The sequence below is a fragment of the Calidris pugnax genome, unplaced genomic scaffold (assembly GCF_001431845.1).
Source record: "Calidris pugnax isolate Ruff unplaced genomic scaffold, ASM143184v1 scaffold39, whole genome shotgun sequence".
In the NCBI taxonomy this organism is placed as follows: domain Eukaryota; kingdom Metazoa; phylum Chordata; class Aves; order Charadriiformes; family Scolopacidae; genus Calidris; species Calidris pugnax.
The window spans coordinates 850834-869911 of NW_015090828.1; the positions used below are offsets into that span (position 1 = coordinate 850834).

At 38.1% G+C, this 19078-nt stretch overlaps 2 protein-coding genes across 2 annotated transcripts in view; one reads left to right on the forward strand and one right to left on the reverse strand.

Moving 5' to 3' along the window:
* TSPAN14 (tetraspanin 14) overlaps positions 1–4257 on the forward strand; it is a 36788-nt gene extending 32531 nt beyond the window's left edge. Inside the window, exon 9 of the mRNA XM_014940568.1 lies at positions 507–4257. Within this exon, the coding sequence (XP_014796054.1) occupies positions 507–578 (72 nt within the window). The 3' untranslated portion in view covers positions 579–4257. The remainder of the gene's footprint in view (positions 1–506) is intronic.
* Positions 4258–6556: 2299 nt separating this feature from the next.
* LOC106887050 (rap1 GTPase-GDP dissociation stimulator 1-like) overlaps positions 6557–19078 on the reverse strand; it is a 28983-nt gene continuing 16461 nt past the window's right edge. The window contains exons 8-12 of the mRNA XM_014940402.1: positions 12526–12651; positions 10129–10268; positions 9098–9224; positions 7907–8035; positions 6557–6690 (exon numbers count right to left, since the gene is read on the reverse strand). Of these exons, the coding sequence (XP_014795888.1) occupies positions 6557–6690; positions 7907–8035; positions 9098–9224; positions 10129–10268; positions 12526–12651 (656 nt within the window). The remainder of the gene's footprint in view (positions 6691–7906; positions 8036–9097; positions 9225–10128; positions 10269–12525; positions 12652–19078) is intronic.

The window sequence follows — 19078 nt, forward strand, 5'->3', positions numbered from 1 at the left end:
TTTAAAAACTTGATCAGAAAATTGACTGGATTATGCAAAGTTGTGGAATGAATGAAAATGCCTGACTTGTAACTTTAGCAACGGGTAAGTGTGAGTGTTATAAGACTCAAGTAAACTTGGCTAAGTGGATTTCTTCCAGCTCTAGGGCATCTAGAAGCTTATTATTTTGAATGCTCCTGAAGTATTACATGACAATATCTTTTTCTCCTGAGTTTTATTTCCTGTAAGATTCTACCTTTATTACTTTTTAGTAATAGCCATGCTTTGATGGATCATCCTGGCCATGAAATGATATCTGAACCTGCAAACACTTTATGAATGCATATCTTTATTCACAAGAGTAGCTGCACCGACATCAGTACAATGTAATAGGAACACATAAGAAGTAGGTTCTCATTCTGCAATAATGACTAATGGTAATAGGCTCTAATTTTTAAAAACTTCTTGTAGACTGCTACATTACGAGTGTTCCATCTCACAAATGGTTTGTTTTTTTGTCTTTTTAGATTTTTGGGATTTTCCTAGCCAGGACATTGATTTCTGATATTGAAGCTGTAAAGGCAGGTAATGCCTTCTGAATATAGAAGTATATTTTTCAGTTATTGGTTGGACACCAATGTGGAAGAAATGCACAGACCGTGAAATACTCCTGTTATTAAAAGCCTTATGTGGATTTTACCCTGCTCATGCTTTTTGTTAGAAGCTGGTACAAAATATCTCCGAATGCACATCTGTCAACCTTTTTTCCTAATGAGACATCTCAGTGTACCAGCATTGATCTCTGAAGAAGAAATGGAATTTCTCAAGATCTTGGCAGAACAGATTGTACAGAGATTGTACAGAGACATGAAACTCCTGTAAAATCCTTCCTTGAAAGATTACAGTGAAGATTGCTTTGTTTTCACTTGCAGCTATCATCAATTCAAAATACAATCTTTTCAGGTGTGTTGATTTCTTCAGAATCTTGAAATCATTTTAATCTGTACAGTAGACTCATCCATTAATTTTTTGGCAAGATACCCAGTAACTGTAATCTTCATGGTATTGGAAATTGGAAAAAGTCACAGATTTTCTAGTTCTTGAATTGATTTTCAGTTGTGCAGAAGTAGGGGTATTTCTGTTTGACTGGGAATAACGTAGATGTCTCAGGAGCAGGAACTTGTGCTCACCATCAGAGCTTGAGTAACCCATGCCACTTTGAAAATGCAAGCCCTTTCTCAAGAGGGGAAAAATCTGACTATCTGTAGCATTATATGTTAGAAATGTCCATTTCAGTCAAGGGGGTGTGAATCCCTGGTGCTGTTTCCTGTCTGAAAAAGTGTAAATATTCTTTATTTATAGAAGAAAAAAACCTCTTAAATTCTTAGCTTTTTATTGATCAGTAATCTCTTTAAAAAGTTCTGTCTGCAAAAATTTCAAAATGCATCTTGTTTCTGTAGGTAGCAAACACACTTATGCTGGCTGTTGATGGTTTTTGCCTTTCCTCTAGTTCCTCTCACAACTGTTATATTGATTTTCACACATCCTAACTGCTAATATCAAGACCGATGAAAAACATTTGAATTCAGCATTGATCGCTACTGAAATCCATTTTTTTAATGAGGAAATACACATTTAGTGAAAGATGAGAGTTGTTGAATTTTTAAACCTTCTGTAAACTATTGAATCATTAGTTCTGCTTGTATTCAGATACCTGGTTCAAATGCCAGTCACAGTATGGTGAACTGGAATGATTTCTTCATTCTAATTTTCTGCATCAAAGTGAACTGCTCACGCTGAAGTAATTTTTATTTTTATTGGAAGAAAACTAAACTCTCCTTTTCCTGTCCTCCCTTCTTGAGGGTTCAATGGATGGATATGTAATTCAGTAAGAGTTCCAGTCTTCTTTGAAAGACTTTGTCATAGTATTTTTAGCTTTAAGATAGAAGTATGTGACTAAAAAGTTCTTGGAAATAGCTGTAGCTGTCAGTTTTACTGTAGGCCATATAAATAACATTGTTTATTGCTTCCAGTGACACCAATTTTTTCAGGGAGAGCAGGTTTATTTACAGTGCCTAACATAGTGTAAATTTTAGAAAAGTGTATATTTTTATAATGATATTTTACTACGTGTAGTCTGTCTGAAAGATTTAATACTTGTATTTCCAAAGTATATGGCTTTCTTAGGAAGCCAAACTTTTAAATAGCTCTCTGATGTCCTTTTTTCTATTACTCATGTATTAATGAACATTTCACTGGCAAAAGCTCATCAACAGTGAGAATCTTTGTGTCTGTATTGATTGCCCAGACATCCTTCTAGCTTTTAATCTGTGAAGCACTTCACAGACAATGCTGTACTTCTTGTGTACTTCAGCTTTCATAGTTCTTTTTCTGGCCAGTGACTGAGACACAACAGGAAAAGGAAGCTTGTCTGAGGATGCCTGGTTTCCTTACAGTAGCAGAGAATGGTCTGCTGTTACTCATCTGAGAAACCTGAAAGTAAAATAGCTGGAGGTTCAGCAATGTGTTATTTTTTTATTTTTAGCTTTGATGTACAATGAGGAAACAACAACAATAGACCATTGACCGGAGCACAAGAGGCATTTCTTTTGTAGAGCCTTGGCTTTGAGGCCTGTATTACTTATATTTTCAATCTAGTCCATTAGTAGCAGCCAGAAACTTGCTGCTGTTACTGCTACTTTGCAAACAGCAAAGCAGTGTCCAGCAACCTTGGCTTTAAACTCTGGTGCTTGAAACTTTACACCACCTCATCAACCAATTTACTCTGTTAAGGTTATCCGAAATAATCCAATGTATGTAAAATTGGAGAAGGCTCTTTCTATTTGTAACTTTTGATTTGTAAAACATTGCATTGAAAATTGCGTCTAGGGGAGTATATTTCCCTTTGCCACTTTTTGATACAGAAATCTCCTAATCCTGGGAAATCATTTCGGCAGTTGGTGAAAACCGTCACGGTGTCAAAGATGTCTATGGAGTTTGTGCACTGAAATGAGCTGCTGACAAGAGCAAGTGTCATGGATCAGGATTCCAGCGTCTGCAAATCTTGCCAAGTCGCCTGAAGACAAATGAATACTTGGTTTCTTTTTGAAGTACTGTTTGTATGCAAAACAGAATTTAATTGAAGTGCTGTCTTTCCACAGTTTGTTCTTATTGGCTTTGGCTGTATTAACACCGACTTTGTGTCAAATGCTCCAGTTATTTGGGACTGAATTCAAGAGGCATGTTCAACCTATTTTTGAGGATCTTTAAATTCATGGAGTGATTTGTTTTCACTGTGGACAAACTCCTCTGCTTATTCATTATCATTTTTAAAACTCTGGGACTCTAGGCTGCCCTATCTCTAGATGCTTTGAAGTGCCACCCCCATTGGTGGTACACACGGATAGTGCAATTTCAGACTTGGAATGGGAAGGCTTTCTTACCACTTTCTACTGTAGTTATATTTAGCATATTCTCTGGTGAACTGCAGTGACTTCATGGCTAAAGATTTAGGTTATGGTTTAAAAAAGTCTTGTCAGCAAAAGCGGTTGGGTGTGAGCCTGCTTCTAAAGCCTTGAAGGAGAAGCAATTCAATGATCTCACACGGGGAGGTTTGATAAATTGTTGATGTTGAGATTTCGGTGGTTGCGTTTGGAACAACTCCACAAACACTACAATGGAAACAAGGTTTTTAATGAAGATGTCCAATACGAGAGCAGACTTGAATAACTAGACTGAGAGAAGGAAGCTTTTCAGTGTGATCATTTTTATTTTTCAAAACCAGCACAGTTTATTTCTGTGAAGCAATGTATTTATTTGTCAGTATGGTTGACAATGCAACTGTCCTTTTGTTTCTATTAATATATCTGCGTTTACCTGTACATGAAGAGGAGGATGAATGTAAGGACTGAAAAAAATACAGTGACCAAAGGACCTTTGATTGCCTCCTGAAAACCTGAATATTTCTTCCCAAGGGGTCTTTAATTTTGATGACCTTCATACAGTGCCATGTGGATAGACTTCTACCTTTGGTCCACTGAGGTTGATGTGGCAATTGGCTTATATGTATAATTGCCTTGTTTTTTGTCTCCCCGTTCCATCCTTTCTTCTTCCTTCCCCCTACTGCCTGTGGGTTATCATGCAGCTTGTACCTTGTTTAGCCAATGGAAGGGGAGGTTTTGTCTCTTCTTCTGAGATGGCTTTTCTGAATGACTTTCAGTATATATATTTTTTTTTCTCAAGCCTTAAATTTGATTAAATAAAATTTAATGTTTTGTATTCTTGGAGTTTGATTTCTAAGATTTGTTGCTTCTAGTCACTAGTATTTCCCTCTCCAAGGTTTATACTGGCTACTGAGACTGCAGTTTGTGGATAACTACAGAAATTGTAAAAGTCCACTGGTGTTCATATATATACTTTTCTGAAACTAATTCTTGATTTATTTATGTTTTCTCGGTCCGGGCTGCTGAATAATAAATAACACTGGTGCTTTTCTCTCCATTGTTAATGAAAAGCTGTGAACAAGTGAAGAGCTACAGAATGGTGTAGAGAAATTATTAAATTTCTAGACACCCAAAAAGTTAAAACTGCTGTTTGCACTTTGCCACCATCCACCATTATTGCTCTTGGGATTTGCACAGTCTGTGGTTTGTCGTGTTTAAGCAATGTTCCTGAAACTACTACGAAAATGCAGAAGGGAGGTAACTTCCAGGTTTGAAGATAAGGCTTGCAGAAATAGGTTTGTGTCTGCTGCTTTGACCAATTTAACATTTTGTTAATGCATTAAAACCTGATTTTAGGTTTAATAAGGTGAAAGAAACATCTAACCAGTAGACAAAGGTTGTATTAGAATCATGCAATATCTGGAATTGGATACTGTAGAATGTTAAGTCATTTCTGATAAGAATGACTTAACTTGAATGTGGCTATTTGGTGTGTACATATAGAACTTGTAATACATCCTGATATACTGATGCCTGGTGTACGTACAACCCCAGATCTTATTCTGAAGTTTAGATTATCTGAAGATGTTTATCATTCTGACATTGCAAATGTGTAGGAAGCCTGTATCACGGTGTGCTTTAAGCTAGAGGAAGCTGCACATGGTTCAGCTCTTGTTTTTCTTTTCTCCTATGACGTGGGCAAAACCTGCTTGTTTGTTACTCACCAAGTGACTTGTCTGGGTGATTGTATGAAATGCCCTTTCTCAACAGTACTCCTGAAAGTGATATTTGGTGGCGAATGTGGTGGGCTAAATGCTGCTAACAGGTTTTTGCAAGCAGGAAAGCTTTTGCAGGAAGAAAGTTGCAATGTTTGTTTACAAATATAAGCCAGTTATACTCAAATTGTTTGAGAAGACGACACCTGGTTGACTTTAATATTCCCTGCTTTATAACAAATTTTTTAAACGTCAGTACTTCTCTATTTTTTTTCTCAATAACTTTTACCACTGGCTAAAAAAAGTCATTGTTCCCTACTCGTTGGTATCTACCTCTACAAGGTTTTGAATTTGATCTCCTAGGTCTTGGCAATGTGACTCGGTGACATATAACTGCTTCAAGAAGTTCCCATAGGAACAAGTTGAGCAATAGATCCTGTTCTTATCTTCTTTATCTTGTGACCATTTTTAAATATGAAATGTTTCTGTAGAAAAGTTGAGACACATTTGTTTTACTACAGTTTTTTATTATCTAAAGTAAAATCCAAGTTCTCTTACTGGAGATAATTTAAGGAAATGCCAGCTGCCTCCAAATCTTCATACACACCCCCTTTTAATGTCTAACTAGTTTTAATTTTTTCTTGTCCAAGCACTGTATGGACATAACAATTTCATGTAAATTTTTCTGCTGAGTCTTGTTCCAGGTTACAGTACCTGCAACTCTGAAATTAGGACAAGACTGACCTCAGATACTTAGGAATATAGGTTGTGAAACCAGTGGGTAAAAAAATCAGAGATGAGCTTTAAATTGGAAGTTGAAGGGGGAGTTGGCTTAGGGGTACAGTTTTGTGGTGGTTTTAACATGTTCATTTAACAGTTGGGCTCACAGGTTGATTCACAATGTGCAGAGGTTGTATTGGTACTAATTAGCCCTTTGTGGTGTTTAAGTTACAGCTCTCATCTAACCTAAAACTGTTGTTTCAGGTTGCATGATACAAGCTTCAGATTTTTTTGTAGTGATTATAAAGTCCTGTTGATATAAGAAAAAGTTGCAAGTGGTATCTTGATTTTTACAAAACCAAGCAACTTAAAAATGTATTACAGAAGTGGTCACTGCCTGATGCTTCTCACGGGATGCTTTCTAAGCCCACCTCCTTTGCAGGCCTTATTCCTGCTGCTGTGCCTTAGTAGCTCAGTGAAGAGCAGTGGTGATGTGAGTATGTCTGTAGGCCAAATAGATGAGCAAATGAGTTTGGGGGTTTTTTTATGCACAGCTTTAAAAATAGGAGCTATACCTGGACTTCAGTAGTGTTGGGTTATGCGGTAGCATAACAAATGCAAGGGAGGGTTGGCAGAGCTGGTGTTTTATTGTGTTTGCCTCAGCAGCAGTGCAGAATTGCTTCGGGGAAGAAGGGAGACTTAGTGGGGTGTCTCTCCTCTCAAAACCTGTAATGTTGTGACAGCTTCCTTGACCACATTTGCATTACTGTGACTGCAGAGCTGTTCGAGGGTTTCTTTAATCTTGTCCTCTTCTATTTCTTGTCTCAGATCACCTGAATGGGAGATGAAATGCTGACTTTTAGTGACATGCCATGGTATAATGGCTCCCAACAATTGTTGTAAGATAAGTTGGGAGTACTTGCTGTTTAAAATGAGCTTCTTTAATTTAAATAAACTTCTCTCAATAGGTACACTTTCAGCCACAGAAAGTATTGAACAGGTTAAGACTTTTTTTTTTTTCTCCTGTTTGAGTTCCAAGAACTGGTTAAGCAGAAGAAAAGCACTGTGAAAATGTAATACTGAACAAGTTCCAGCATATCTTTTTTTGCCTGTATACTTTTTGTTAGCCTTTCATATTAGTAAGACTCAGCTCCCAGTGTTACAGTTAGTCTATAAAGTGCTAAGTATATACAGCTCTGGAAAAAAGTCTTATAGGTCACATCTGTTGTGTCAGTACTCCATAGTAGCACTGAAGGATGCAAATGCTTATCTATATTCCAATATCTGTGTGGCTACAGGGAAAAAACAGTATACTGCAAAATTCAGCTTGTCTGCTAATGTAGGGTGGCTCCGGAATTTGAAAGGCAGCTTCCCTTGTGGCAGATTCTTGTCTGAGCACAATAATTACTTTCAATTTACATGATGTATATATTAAGATATGAGAAACTGGCATGACATCTTTAGGCTTCTGCTTTCAAGGTTAGTGTTGTGTTACACATCCAGGATGAGTCTGATCTTGCTCAAAGCACTTTAAGTCTTCCCTGACCACAGAGTGAGAGAAACTGATGTTATATCCTTCGTGTCTTTTACTAAAAGTTGCTGTGCAGAGGCAGCATTGCTAAAATTGCTGTTTTATCTCAGATTCTGGTTTGCTTAAGCCTAGGCAGAACAAATGATGCCTGCCTGTGGAAGATGATAGAGACTCTATTTCTTCGAGCACAAAAATACTCTGGACATTGGGCTGCCAGACATTTGTGCATGGTGAATTTGGACAAAGATGCCTTTCTTCAAAGGCTCTAATTTTGCTATTTCAGGACTTGATTATGCCACTGACTCACTGGAATAAAGCCTTTCTTTTTTCATTCAACTGATGGCTTTATCAGCTTGTCATAAAGAAAGAAGCTACTTGACTGGGATTTTTGGTGATCAATAAAGAATGAACCTCTTTAATATCCTTTAATACTCACTGACTGCAACAGTGCAAGCAGCACACTTCAGTAACAGAAAACACTTGTTTTCATTGCAAATGACAACTTAAAATGAAGTTACCTGAATTAAGAAGACTGCACAAAAGACCCATTGAATTATATTTCACCTCAGGACTTGTATTATCATCTTGCAGAAGTTTGTGTAAGCTTTGAACTAGCTGTGATTCCTTAAAAGATTCTTCAAGCGTTTCTGAAAAATAAGTAAACAAATACTGGAGTTGTTACCTGAAAAAAGGCTAGAAAGTTAATGTGTGTGCTTTTTAAAAGTAAAATTCCTGACTGGCTTCATTTCAAATTGGCTGTAAAGGGATGTTTTGGGCATCTGTTCTCTTTACTGGAGAATTTCTGTATTCTGTACAGTGTTTCTTCACTGGCCTCATTCTGGAAAACAACCCATATACTATAGATTGTATACAATAACCTCATAATAGATTAAAATTTGCAGTGATCAGTGCTAGAAATATTGATTCACATTGGTTGCCCTATTGAATTTGAGAGCCTGAATGGTGGACCAAGGAATAACATGGCTCTTTATTGTCTTGCTTTGTTGGTATAGGAAATTCCAAATTTCAAGTCAACTATTTCTTTTCAATTTATCTTTTGATGTGTGTAGATTTGTGGTGACTGTCTTTATTGTGATAAATTGAGGCCCATTTTCAAATGCAATCAGTCATACAGGAAAAGTCTTAAAAAAAATACACACAATCTCTGTGAAAACTGGATCACTAAAAGTAGTTAGAGCCTTTATAGTCTTCTTGCTTGTTTCATTTGCAGTTTCTACAAGGCCCTTTTGTCTATGATTCTGCTTTATTCTTTCCTGCATTCAAATGTCTCTCTTCTGTAGACTACTTCCTCTGTTTATTGACTTCATTGACCGTTCAAGTCTGTGAATTGTCCCTTATTTTGTGTTTGTTTAGACTTTATCATCTTTTTCCTCTAGTCTTCATCATCTTTACTTGCCTTTTGGTTTTTTTTCTGGAGGTTTCTAGCATCATACAATGTTACTCAAGAAATTGTGCCTGTCCATACCCCCTGATCACTTGGTGCTACCCTAAAGAAAAAAATCTTGAGGCAATTCCTGAAGCCTATTGCTTTTGTGATCTTCTGGATGGCTGACCTCATTTATTTAGTGCTGCAGAGCTAAATCTAGATAAGAAACATGCTTTTCCTTACATGTTATGTAGGATTAACACCATGACAATGTTTCTTAATGAGGATCTTGCACAGATAAATGCTTTTAGGCGAAAAATACCTAGATCGATTGCAGATGCTATTGCCAAGGCATTCAGAGCCTCATTCTGCATGGCAGCGTGTTCGCTTGTCGTCATGGAAACCAGATGCTTCACTCCTTGTGCCTCCTGGATCGCTTTGACCACTTCCTGTTAAAGCAAAGGTGAAATGTCACAGATGGAAATCTGACTTGTGGATAAAATAGAATGAAGAGAGAAATGAGATTGCACTGTTTGGACTCTGAATAGATGGAAGAAATTTGCCTGCTGCAATGCCAACGGATGATACTTGAAGACTAGAGATAATATTTGTTTTGGTACTGGTAATACATGTCTGCTTAGGTCTGGTCTAATTTCCTTGAATATCAACACTTAGAATTATGTATATGCATATCTATAAGAAAAATAGATAGATCTCAAGAGTTTTAGTTTGACCTTATTCCATTTTTTCATTTCAAGCCCTCAAACTAGCAAAGATTAGTTTTACTTTATCGAAGCATGTGCAGATAGTATCTACTTTATTGTGACTACCTGAAAGTAAAGAACAGTTGGGATACCTGTGTTATAACAGCATGATTTACAAGAAACAGAAGCCTGTCCTAATATGCCAGCAGATACAGATCATGCCAGACATCCATCACTAGGTAGATAAGTAGGCTCTTTGGAGCTCCTTGAGGACTGATGTTTGGGACAGGTCTGGGTTATCTTTGCCATTTTAATTTGAAAATTGGAACTAATATTTATGGGGGGAAAAAAAGCTTTACCTACATACCATTTGTCAAACCTTACTTGAGGAGGGTAGAAGTTGACAAGTGACAGGAAGTAACCATGTTACTTGTTTTTGTGCAGTATCTGGCTATGGAGAGCAGTGCTTTCCTGTTCACCTTCCCCTTATTGATACTGAGGCAGACTAGAGGGGATTTTACTGTGAACGTTCTTTCTGTAATTATAAAGCTGTATGTGCTTTTTAACACTTAACCCCTAACTTTATGGACAAGCTTTAAAAATGTTGGAGAAGGATAAAGTAGAAACATTAGACCGATCTCTCTCGTACTTGGGATCTGTTGTGACGCAGGATCGATGCCAGCAGCCGATTTGCCTCTCCACAAACGCCGCTGTGGTCGTTAGTGTTGCACCACTGCACAAGTCTGTTGAGCAGCATGGGGTCTTGGCCCAAGATTTCAGCTGCATCAGCTGAAGAGGAAAAAAACGTCATCAGGAAACATTCAAAATCAGAATTCTCGGTCTTTCTGTTGTAGAAATGTGAATGTAGAAATAGCCAGGACAACAGGACTGAGCCCAGTGTTCTTTAAGAGCTCTAACTAAAGCAATTGTGCTTTCGAGGGATCTTGGAAATCTTTACCTGAGGAATGCTAGTTGCTTTAGGGCAACTCTTGGAGGTAGAGAACAAAGCAAGCTGTTCCCATAGACCTATCCTATTTAAGAGGCTGTTAGGGCTTAAAATGAGCAGCTTCATATCTTTGGAAGCAAATATTGCTATACTAAAATCTTCATGAAGACGATCCCTTTCATGTTTGGTTTCTTGCACTTGCTCTTTGAGACCTGCACAGATGTAATCATGGGCTTTTTAGAGTCTGTTCTTGCTGTTTCAGTGCTTTCAGTAATGGTGATAATTACTGTTGGTAGCATGTGGGAAGCCAAGCCTTAGTGCGGAATTGCAGCATATCTGTAATTGCATGTCTTAAGAAAGTGCATTCAACTGTGTATTAGGCATCATCAAAACTTCCCCCAGAGTTTGGAGGAGCCTTTTAATTTGCCTTCCCCTGTGTTTCAGGAACCCGATCTCAAGAATTGCTAAAAGTATTAATCAGTGTGGTTGACATTTGGAAAAAACCTCGCTAGATAACTTTTCCTAAGAAGTGGAACTCTAATGATATGCTGTGGTTTAAGGCTTGTTGCCACTAAGGGAGACTACTCCCAAAGCTCTTAGAAGTTCAGCAGCAAAAGGAACTTTACTCATGCTGTCTCAATATTGCATCAGTCTAACATAAGATTCCACATGAGTCTTACTGCAGTCTAGTAACATGTCTTCAAAGTACTGTGGATCAAAAGTGGCTAACTGGTGGAAAGTGATTTCCTAAGCAAAGGAAAAATGCAGATATAAGGGTGCTGAGGACTGTGAAATACTCTATTTTAACCAAATACGTTAAGCAGGGGAGAACAGCCTAGTATATTTGCCTCACTAGTTACCTCCTGTAACAGAAAGGCTTTTGTTTCTAGGTCAGACATTACATGTTAGTCTGAGGAGATCATGGTAATCCAGTTTAGAACTGAAAGCTGAAAGAGGTAAGAGGGTGGTGAATGGAACCAGTTTAAGAGTGTTGTTCAAAGGAAGCGTCTTGACCCAGTTTGACGGGGGTTTTCTGGTATCTACCAGCAAGAGTTCTTTGAGATAAAACCATTTGGTTATTCTTCACAGGAACAGGAGGACCTTTTAACTTACAAAATGCCAAATTTGAATAAATTGTGTGTGTGATTGAGCTTTCAGTTGAGCTGAAAGTCCTTTGGCTATTGAAGTGCACAAATTCTTCCGCTCCTCTGAAGCGAAACAGTGGAAAAACCAGGAGTTAATGTTAACGTCCCTTGAGTGTAATGAAGCTGACAGATCTGACTGCAGTTTCCTAGAGACAGAAAGAAACCTACCTCTTCCTAGTTTGTAGGCCTCTGCATGTCTGGTGATTGTCAAAGTAATGATTTTATACTAGATAATGCAATTAACTAATTTAGTGTGAACTTCTTGCTGGATGTGTATTCGTAGGAGTTTCAGGCTGAGTTAATTAAGGGCAATGTTAGCTCATGGGTAAACAGGCTGGAAAGTAATTAAAGGTGGAAGAATTGTGTGCTTACAGGCAGGAATGGATAGACATTGAATAATCTTCTCCACCTCTTTTTCCACTCTACACTTTCATATCTGTATTGTTGCAGATTCACAAGTTGTACTATTTTGTGTGAAATTCTGACTTCGTACTAGGGCTGGTAAATAGCATTGAGTTAAAAGACAATTTAGTGTTTGATAATTTAGATCTGTATTATTATGTCTCAATTTTAAAAGCTAAATGGTCTCCCCTGTCACAATTCAGGTATAACTTCACATAAATGACCTTTTAATGACTTGCTTCAAAGCCTGAGAGGATGCCTTTTTGGTACATCTCTGCTGGAAAACATTTTCCTTTTAGGCCTTGGCCGTTTCTCACAGACTGCTGCAGATACTTCCATTTGGCTTGTTTCTCCTCTATCTCCGAGGCTGGCTGGGGCAGCATGGAAGGCCTGCAGCCTCCCGCAATCATCTCTGTTGGAAGCTCTCCAGACTGAGTGGATTTAGGTTAGCAGGACACTTAGCCGGTAGTCTCCTTGCACATCCGTTGTCTTGCGGGAGGAGGGGATGAGGGGGGTGTGTAGTTGTCATCAGCAAACATTAGCAATTCCCTACCTTGCCCATCTGTTAGCATCCGTAGTGTTCCAAGAAGTTTAAACTGCACAGGAGGCATCTCTGACCTTAGAAGTGCCTGGATCCGTTCTGCCACACCTTCCTCCAGCATTTGAACCTTGTTAACAACTAGAAAACGGAAAAATAAGGTGTTGATGTGAAGCTCAGTAAATACACAGGCATCTGACATACATATGACATAACTGTTGTTCTGAATTTGCTCTCTTAGCAAAATATCCAACTTGTTAGAGGACTACCCAACTGTTTAAGCTTCTCTTTTGAGTGAAAAACTTCCTAGGAATTGCTGATAGGGTGTTTTGGTAACTTTTGATCTCAATTGCCTGGAATGAAGTACATTTAAAAAAAAAAAAGATAAACACAGCATTGTTGTTTCTCTTCCTTTTTCTGGTTGTAATAGATTATCCATCCGCAAACCTTTCCTGTGCTTGCTCATCTTAACTGAGCTGGGTTGCAGAAGTGATTTACATGGCCCCATTTTTTTCAGAATGAATTTTCTTTTTGCATTTGAGCTCACTTAATCCCCTGCTGTTCATGCTTTGTTTCTGTGCTTTCGTCTCCTAATTCTTTCGCCTTTGCTCCAGTCGTTAGTGCAGTAATCCCTGGTAATAATCAGAAGCTTGTCTCTTGTCTGGAAAGAGTCCTAATGCTGCTTGACTGTGCTACCAAAAGTTGCTTTCTCCAGAGCAATTTTCTTCCTGTCTTCTGCATGCCTTTTTTTGAGGCGTGACAGGACAGTGAAATAGGGGCAGATAGAGAAGCAGACGCTTCAGTAACTTAATGTCTTGTTTTTCAGTGGCATAGACAGATTCCATTCCCTAAAGCATAATGACTTTTTTCAAATTCGTTTATCACTTGTTCTCTTTTAAGGTCACTACTTAATTTGAAGACTTCTCCCAGTGCCCATTTGCACGTGTTGGCCCATATTTAATTCATTTTTATTTTATTATTTATTTGGATTTGCATTCATTTTTTATTTTTGTATTACCAGGTACCAGACTATATTGTTGAAAGTGATACAGTTTGTATTTCTGGAAGTAATGTATTATTGTAAGGGAATGTCTTACAGCTTCCATATTCTGTTATTTTTACAAATTGATGATGAAAAACACAGTGTAGGAATAACATTTAAAGTACTATGCATTGCCTACACGCTTAGATCTAAAATGGTTTGTATTGGACCAGAACAGATAACCAAACCAGATTGTATTGATACATTGATACTTTATAGTTCAGAGTTGAGCCTTTTAAAGTATAGCTGTAAAGAACATTGAGATCTATGGGTACTCTGTGTAGCAGGCAGTGATATAGGGGTGAAGTTGGAGGTTGCAACCACATTTTTTTTTGGAGTTTTAGATCCTATAATCTTTGCAAGATCAGCCTGTTCATTGCTTTGTTAAGGTACTCCCAAGGAATGCCTGGGTTTGGCATTGCAAAAAGTGGGCCTTGGTATTCAGAACTCCAGAAGGAGTTCTGTTGTGATTTAGAATGTGATCATCTCTCCCTGTTGTCAAGGGAAACTACATCAAAACTGTCGTCCAAATGAGATTAATTGGTATCTTTGCTGCTTGTAATCATTAAATCCTATTGTACGTATTGCAGGAGTGAAGTCAATGAGAACTAAGCGTGGGGCAACCCTAAGCTTATAGGAAAAAAAAATAATCCACCTTTTCATTCTAATAAAGATAGTTACATTTTGCCTACTAAGCTACTCTCCTAATTTCAGGTGGATGGCTCTCCATGATTTTTCAGAATTCTATGATTATCTTCTAATGGCTCTGTTAGGCCGTAACTGATGTAAGGTAGTTGGTGTGCATGGTTGAAATACTACATATTCTATTAGCACCAAAAAGCAATTTGCAGAGGCCTCTGCTGATGTGAATGGTGGTAGAAAAATCTCTTCACAGAGAAATAAAATATACCTAGAAGCAGTGAGGGGCTTATGGTATGAAATGTTTATTAAGATACTGAATAGACAGACATGACTGGCTATTATGATCCGGAGAGTGTGATAATACTTTAAGTCAAACTATAAATAAATTACTTGAGAGCGTATCAAAAATAAGTTGAAGGAAATAGGCGAAGTTCTGAAGGGAGCTATCTGCAAGAAGAAATGAGGGTATATCAGGCTTTAAAAGGAAGTAGTGGAGGCAAAGTAGCAAGTAGTATATTCTGGGCTCTCACTTGTTCAAAGCAATGATTATGTATAAAACTGTTAAACCAAGCATGCTCACTAGCTTACATAAGAAAATTGGCAGACAACTTCAGGTTCTTTTATTTTCAGAAAGTAGCGTTGGTGTCGTGCTCTTCTCTGGAGTACTATATAATGGTGTAAGGACTCTGTTGCAGGGTGCTAGAGTGTTAAATCTCTAGTAAAACATTTTTGGCCTGAATTTCACTTTCACATGGAAGCAGTAAATTTGAGATGAGAAGCAGTGCAATTTTCTGATGTGTATTAAAAAAAAAATAAATCACAAGAGTAGCATTATAGAATAGGTTGGGTTGGAAGGAACCCTTAAAGGTCATCTAGTCCAACCCCCATGCAATGGGCAGGGACATCTTTCACTAGATCAGGTTGCTCAGAGCCCCATCCAACCTGACCTTGATTGTTTCCAGGGATGGGGCATCTACCACCTCTCTGAGCAACCTGTGCCAGTGTTTTACTACCCTCATTGCCAAAAATTTCTTCCTTCTATGTAGTCTAAATCTGCCTTCTTTTAGTCTAAAGCCATTACCCCTTGTCCTATTGCAGCAGGCCCTAAAAAATGCCTTTCTTAAGAATTGTCATTAAGTGTGTTACAAAGGCCAAATTTGCAATTAATATTGGCTTTGTAAAAGAGGAACAGATTTATGAAATCCTTACCAGCTGTGATGTGATAGCTCCACCTCATACTCTGTATTTTAAGCTTTAAACTGTGTTCTGCATTTTTGTCGTGAACTGCTGTATGCTGTTAATATGAAAACATTTTGGCAGCTGGCAGAGATCACACTTTGTTATATTTAGACCTGTTATGTAGATGAGAAGTCCTGATTAATTATTATTCAAATATATATGTCTCTGCAGGGGGAAAAAAAAAGGTCAATTGCCCCTCAGAATGCAAAGGACTGGAATTGGTGACTTAGAGTTGCACAGATCTGCATTAAATGACCCATCTTGACAAAGTATCACAGTAAGTCAATTGTCTTTAAACTCTGTACCTGGTATAGCAAGGTTTCGAAGAGCACTGAGTGCTGCATGTTGAACAGAGACGTCCCCACTCTCTACATGTTTCTCCAAAAGATCCAGAAGCTGATGTATTAGTCCCACTTGTACCATTCGTACACAGTTGCCATCTGAAGAAAGCAGCAAAACCAAGCAGGTGAGAGAGATAAGAAACACCATGATAGAAATTGATCATGTAAATTGAGAATTCAGGGAGTCTTTGCCTTGACTGTTTTTGTGTCTTCATAGGATTGAGACTGCAGCTTTTGCATTGTTTTTTACAGCCTTCAGCTCTCCAGAGATAAACAGGCATCAGCCACCTGTGAACTGATGCTGAGACATCCTCTAGTAAAGCTTAGCTTGAGAGAGTTTTTTACGGACAGTCACTGTCAAATTCAGAACCATATGTTCTCCAGTCAATTTCTTCCTCAATACTGCTTTATTTTCCAGTATGTATACGGTGGAATACTGGTGACATTTTCCATTTCTCCACAGGATAGCTTTAATACTATGGTTTTGCTATTCTACTGGTTTAAGAGGCAGTTGAGAGACCAGAGATCTTATCCAGCAATGGGGAGTCTGATTACTAGTTCTGGACTACTCTTACTCCTTGTATTCAAATAATTTGTCATTAACTAATTATTGAAAGAATCAGGCCTAGGTTTTTCTTACTTGTTTTGAGAAACCCACTTTGTGAAACAAAGTCTAATTGCACTGCAGTCATACAAAGCAAGGAAAATGAGTTGACCTAGAGAGTTCTGATCTGTTTAATGCTGGTGAAAGAGCGGATTTGTACATTCCAAAGAACTGCCATTTTGCCCAGAAAATGTTGTGCCACGTTTTGTCAGTGCATGTCTGAGAACTTGCTCTGCAGAGGTGACAGCCCTTTTGTCATCAGCAGCTACTTAGCACCTTGATAGGAATGAGAAAGGGTTTTCCTAAAGAGCAAAACAAAACCCTGTGTATTACAGTCTGCATCCTTTCTGAAGGAGTTGTTTTGAAGATGCCATTTGGCAAATATTTTTCTATATTTTTTTATGCAGCTTATTATACCTCAAGAAACATTCCTGACACCACTCAAAATGTCCTTATTGCTGTGTTATTACCATGTGAATGCTGTTTGTTAAAACATGAAAAAATAGTGCGAATGCTGTATAGGAAAATCACATCTTCACCTGGGGCAAACAATTATCTGTGGAACTATACAGACTTCATACAAATAAAGATTCTGGCTAAAAGTAGCTTTAGGTGCTTCTCATAGTACTAACTGCATGCCTAAGATGTACAGACCTCAAATTTTTGAGTATGTACCATTTAAAAATGACTAGCAATTTAACACCTTTGCTGGTTTGAGTGTTATTTCTACCCCAAAGTAGTAGGAACTCCTTCATGTCGTCTTGTGAACCAGTGCCTACTACTGCTTTAATCTCTTGGCATTTCAGTTAGTAGCATATTTTTCCCCTGTATGTTAAGTAAGAATTTGTCAAATGCTTAGAAGATGTAAGTGGATATTTTCATGAGAACTGTCAGTCTGTGAAATAGTTTGAATTCTAGTCATGCAAAAATCTTTTGATACAATTTATGCATACATTCTCTAAAGCTGATGTTTTTGCTTGTAATTCTTCAAATGTTCTCTTGCCTGGTCCTAACTTTGGAGATCAGGAAAATTGCCCAGTCCTCTTTAGGGAATAGGTTCTTTAGGAACAGACCATCTCTTTTGGTCTGAAAAAATTCTACAGGCAAAATACTTTGATCTTCATATAGACTCACCCTAATTGAACTTAATTTATCTCCTCCCCCCACCTTTCAAACCAAAGAATGGCAGAGCATTTTTTTTTTTTCTCTTGTGTAAAGTGCGAATAGGCAGAACCCATTAGTGGTTGCCTTGCTTTGATTGTCATAGAGCTCCAAATTGGTTCTCTCTCCTATGGATTTTTGCTTGGATAGCAGCAGAACCTTCAATTTAATGGCTCATAGTTAAAGTCTGATAGGAACAGCCACTTTCATAGCTGCAAAAGCTGTCTGTCATCTTTTCACTGCCTCAGAAGTCATTTGATGCCGAGATCAGATTTCCATAGGATTTTTTTTTTTCCTCTTAGATTAAAGGCTGTGCATACATCAGTGGCACGTACTGGGGCCTGAAAGGGATTATTCACTTTTTCCACATGAAACATCTAATGGGGTTGTAGGGAAGACGGAGGGAGAAGAGTGAGTGACAAAGCAAGCCATTCAGCTGAATAAATTGAAGATAGCCAGTTTAAAGGCACCGAGGGCATTTCTGTAGCCTTTGGAGAACCCTGATGCACAATGGCTGATTCAGAGCAAGGTATAAGACAAGGAAGAAAGGGAGTCTAGAAAGGATGTGGGGGGAGGTGGAGAGATGTGTGCATGATAGCTTGCTTTAAAAAAACCCCACAAAACAGATGAGACTGACTAGCTAAACACTCAGAGAGATGCGAGGGAATCTTTTATGATAATTAATCACATATTAATGCAGGAAGTTGAGCAATGTTGAAAAAGCTCCTTTTTGTTCATTGAGTTTGAACCCAGAACAGTAGCTATCCATGAGAAAGGACAGAAAATGTGGTAGGGTATCTTCTGCTGATTCAGCAGAGCGTGCCTTCCAGGAGCCTGTTTGTGAGAGTCTCTATGTGTTTTCTCTGCATAGTATTAAGGCTCATTGTTTTCTGTAATAGGAAAGCATGAGGGATGAAATAGCTTATCTTGAGACTTACTTTTCCCCCTGATGTGTCTGAGTAGCCCTCCCTTCCTAGCAGTGATTTTAAAACCTAAAACATCAATAACTGGTATGTTTTGGCTTTTGTTATATTTCTGACAAATGTGTTTGCCATGAAACATTTCCAGAGGCTCCCCTCTACTAATGTGTAATTTAGGCAAAAAAAAAAAAGGTGCAAAAGCTTGCATACCTGACCACCCTGTTTTTCACAGTTGTGTCCCTCAAACTACTTCAGTACCATTGGTATCTGTAACTTAAAGCTATGCAAGTCTGCAGAAAAGCAAAAATGTTACTGTTTTGGAGCCAGGGCCAATAAAATCTTAATAGTGTTGCTTTTCTCTCAGCTTACAAACAGTGGCTTTCTATCTTTGCAGGATAGAGAATAACCAACTTTACCATTTTTTTGGTAAAAAATCAAATCAATGATGATTTTTAAAGATTGTTATTATGGCTAATAATGTAAGACCTTTACATTTTTGGTTGCTTTGGGACTGGGAGTGGTGGGATGCAGTGAAGCTGTCCAAAATACAGCATAGGAGGCCCAACTAAACTAAGTTGCTGTTAGATCTTTAGATGTTTTGTGGTGTTCCTGAAATCAG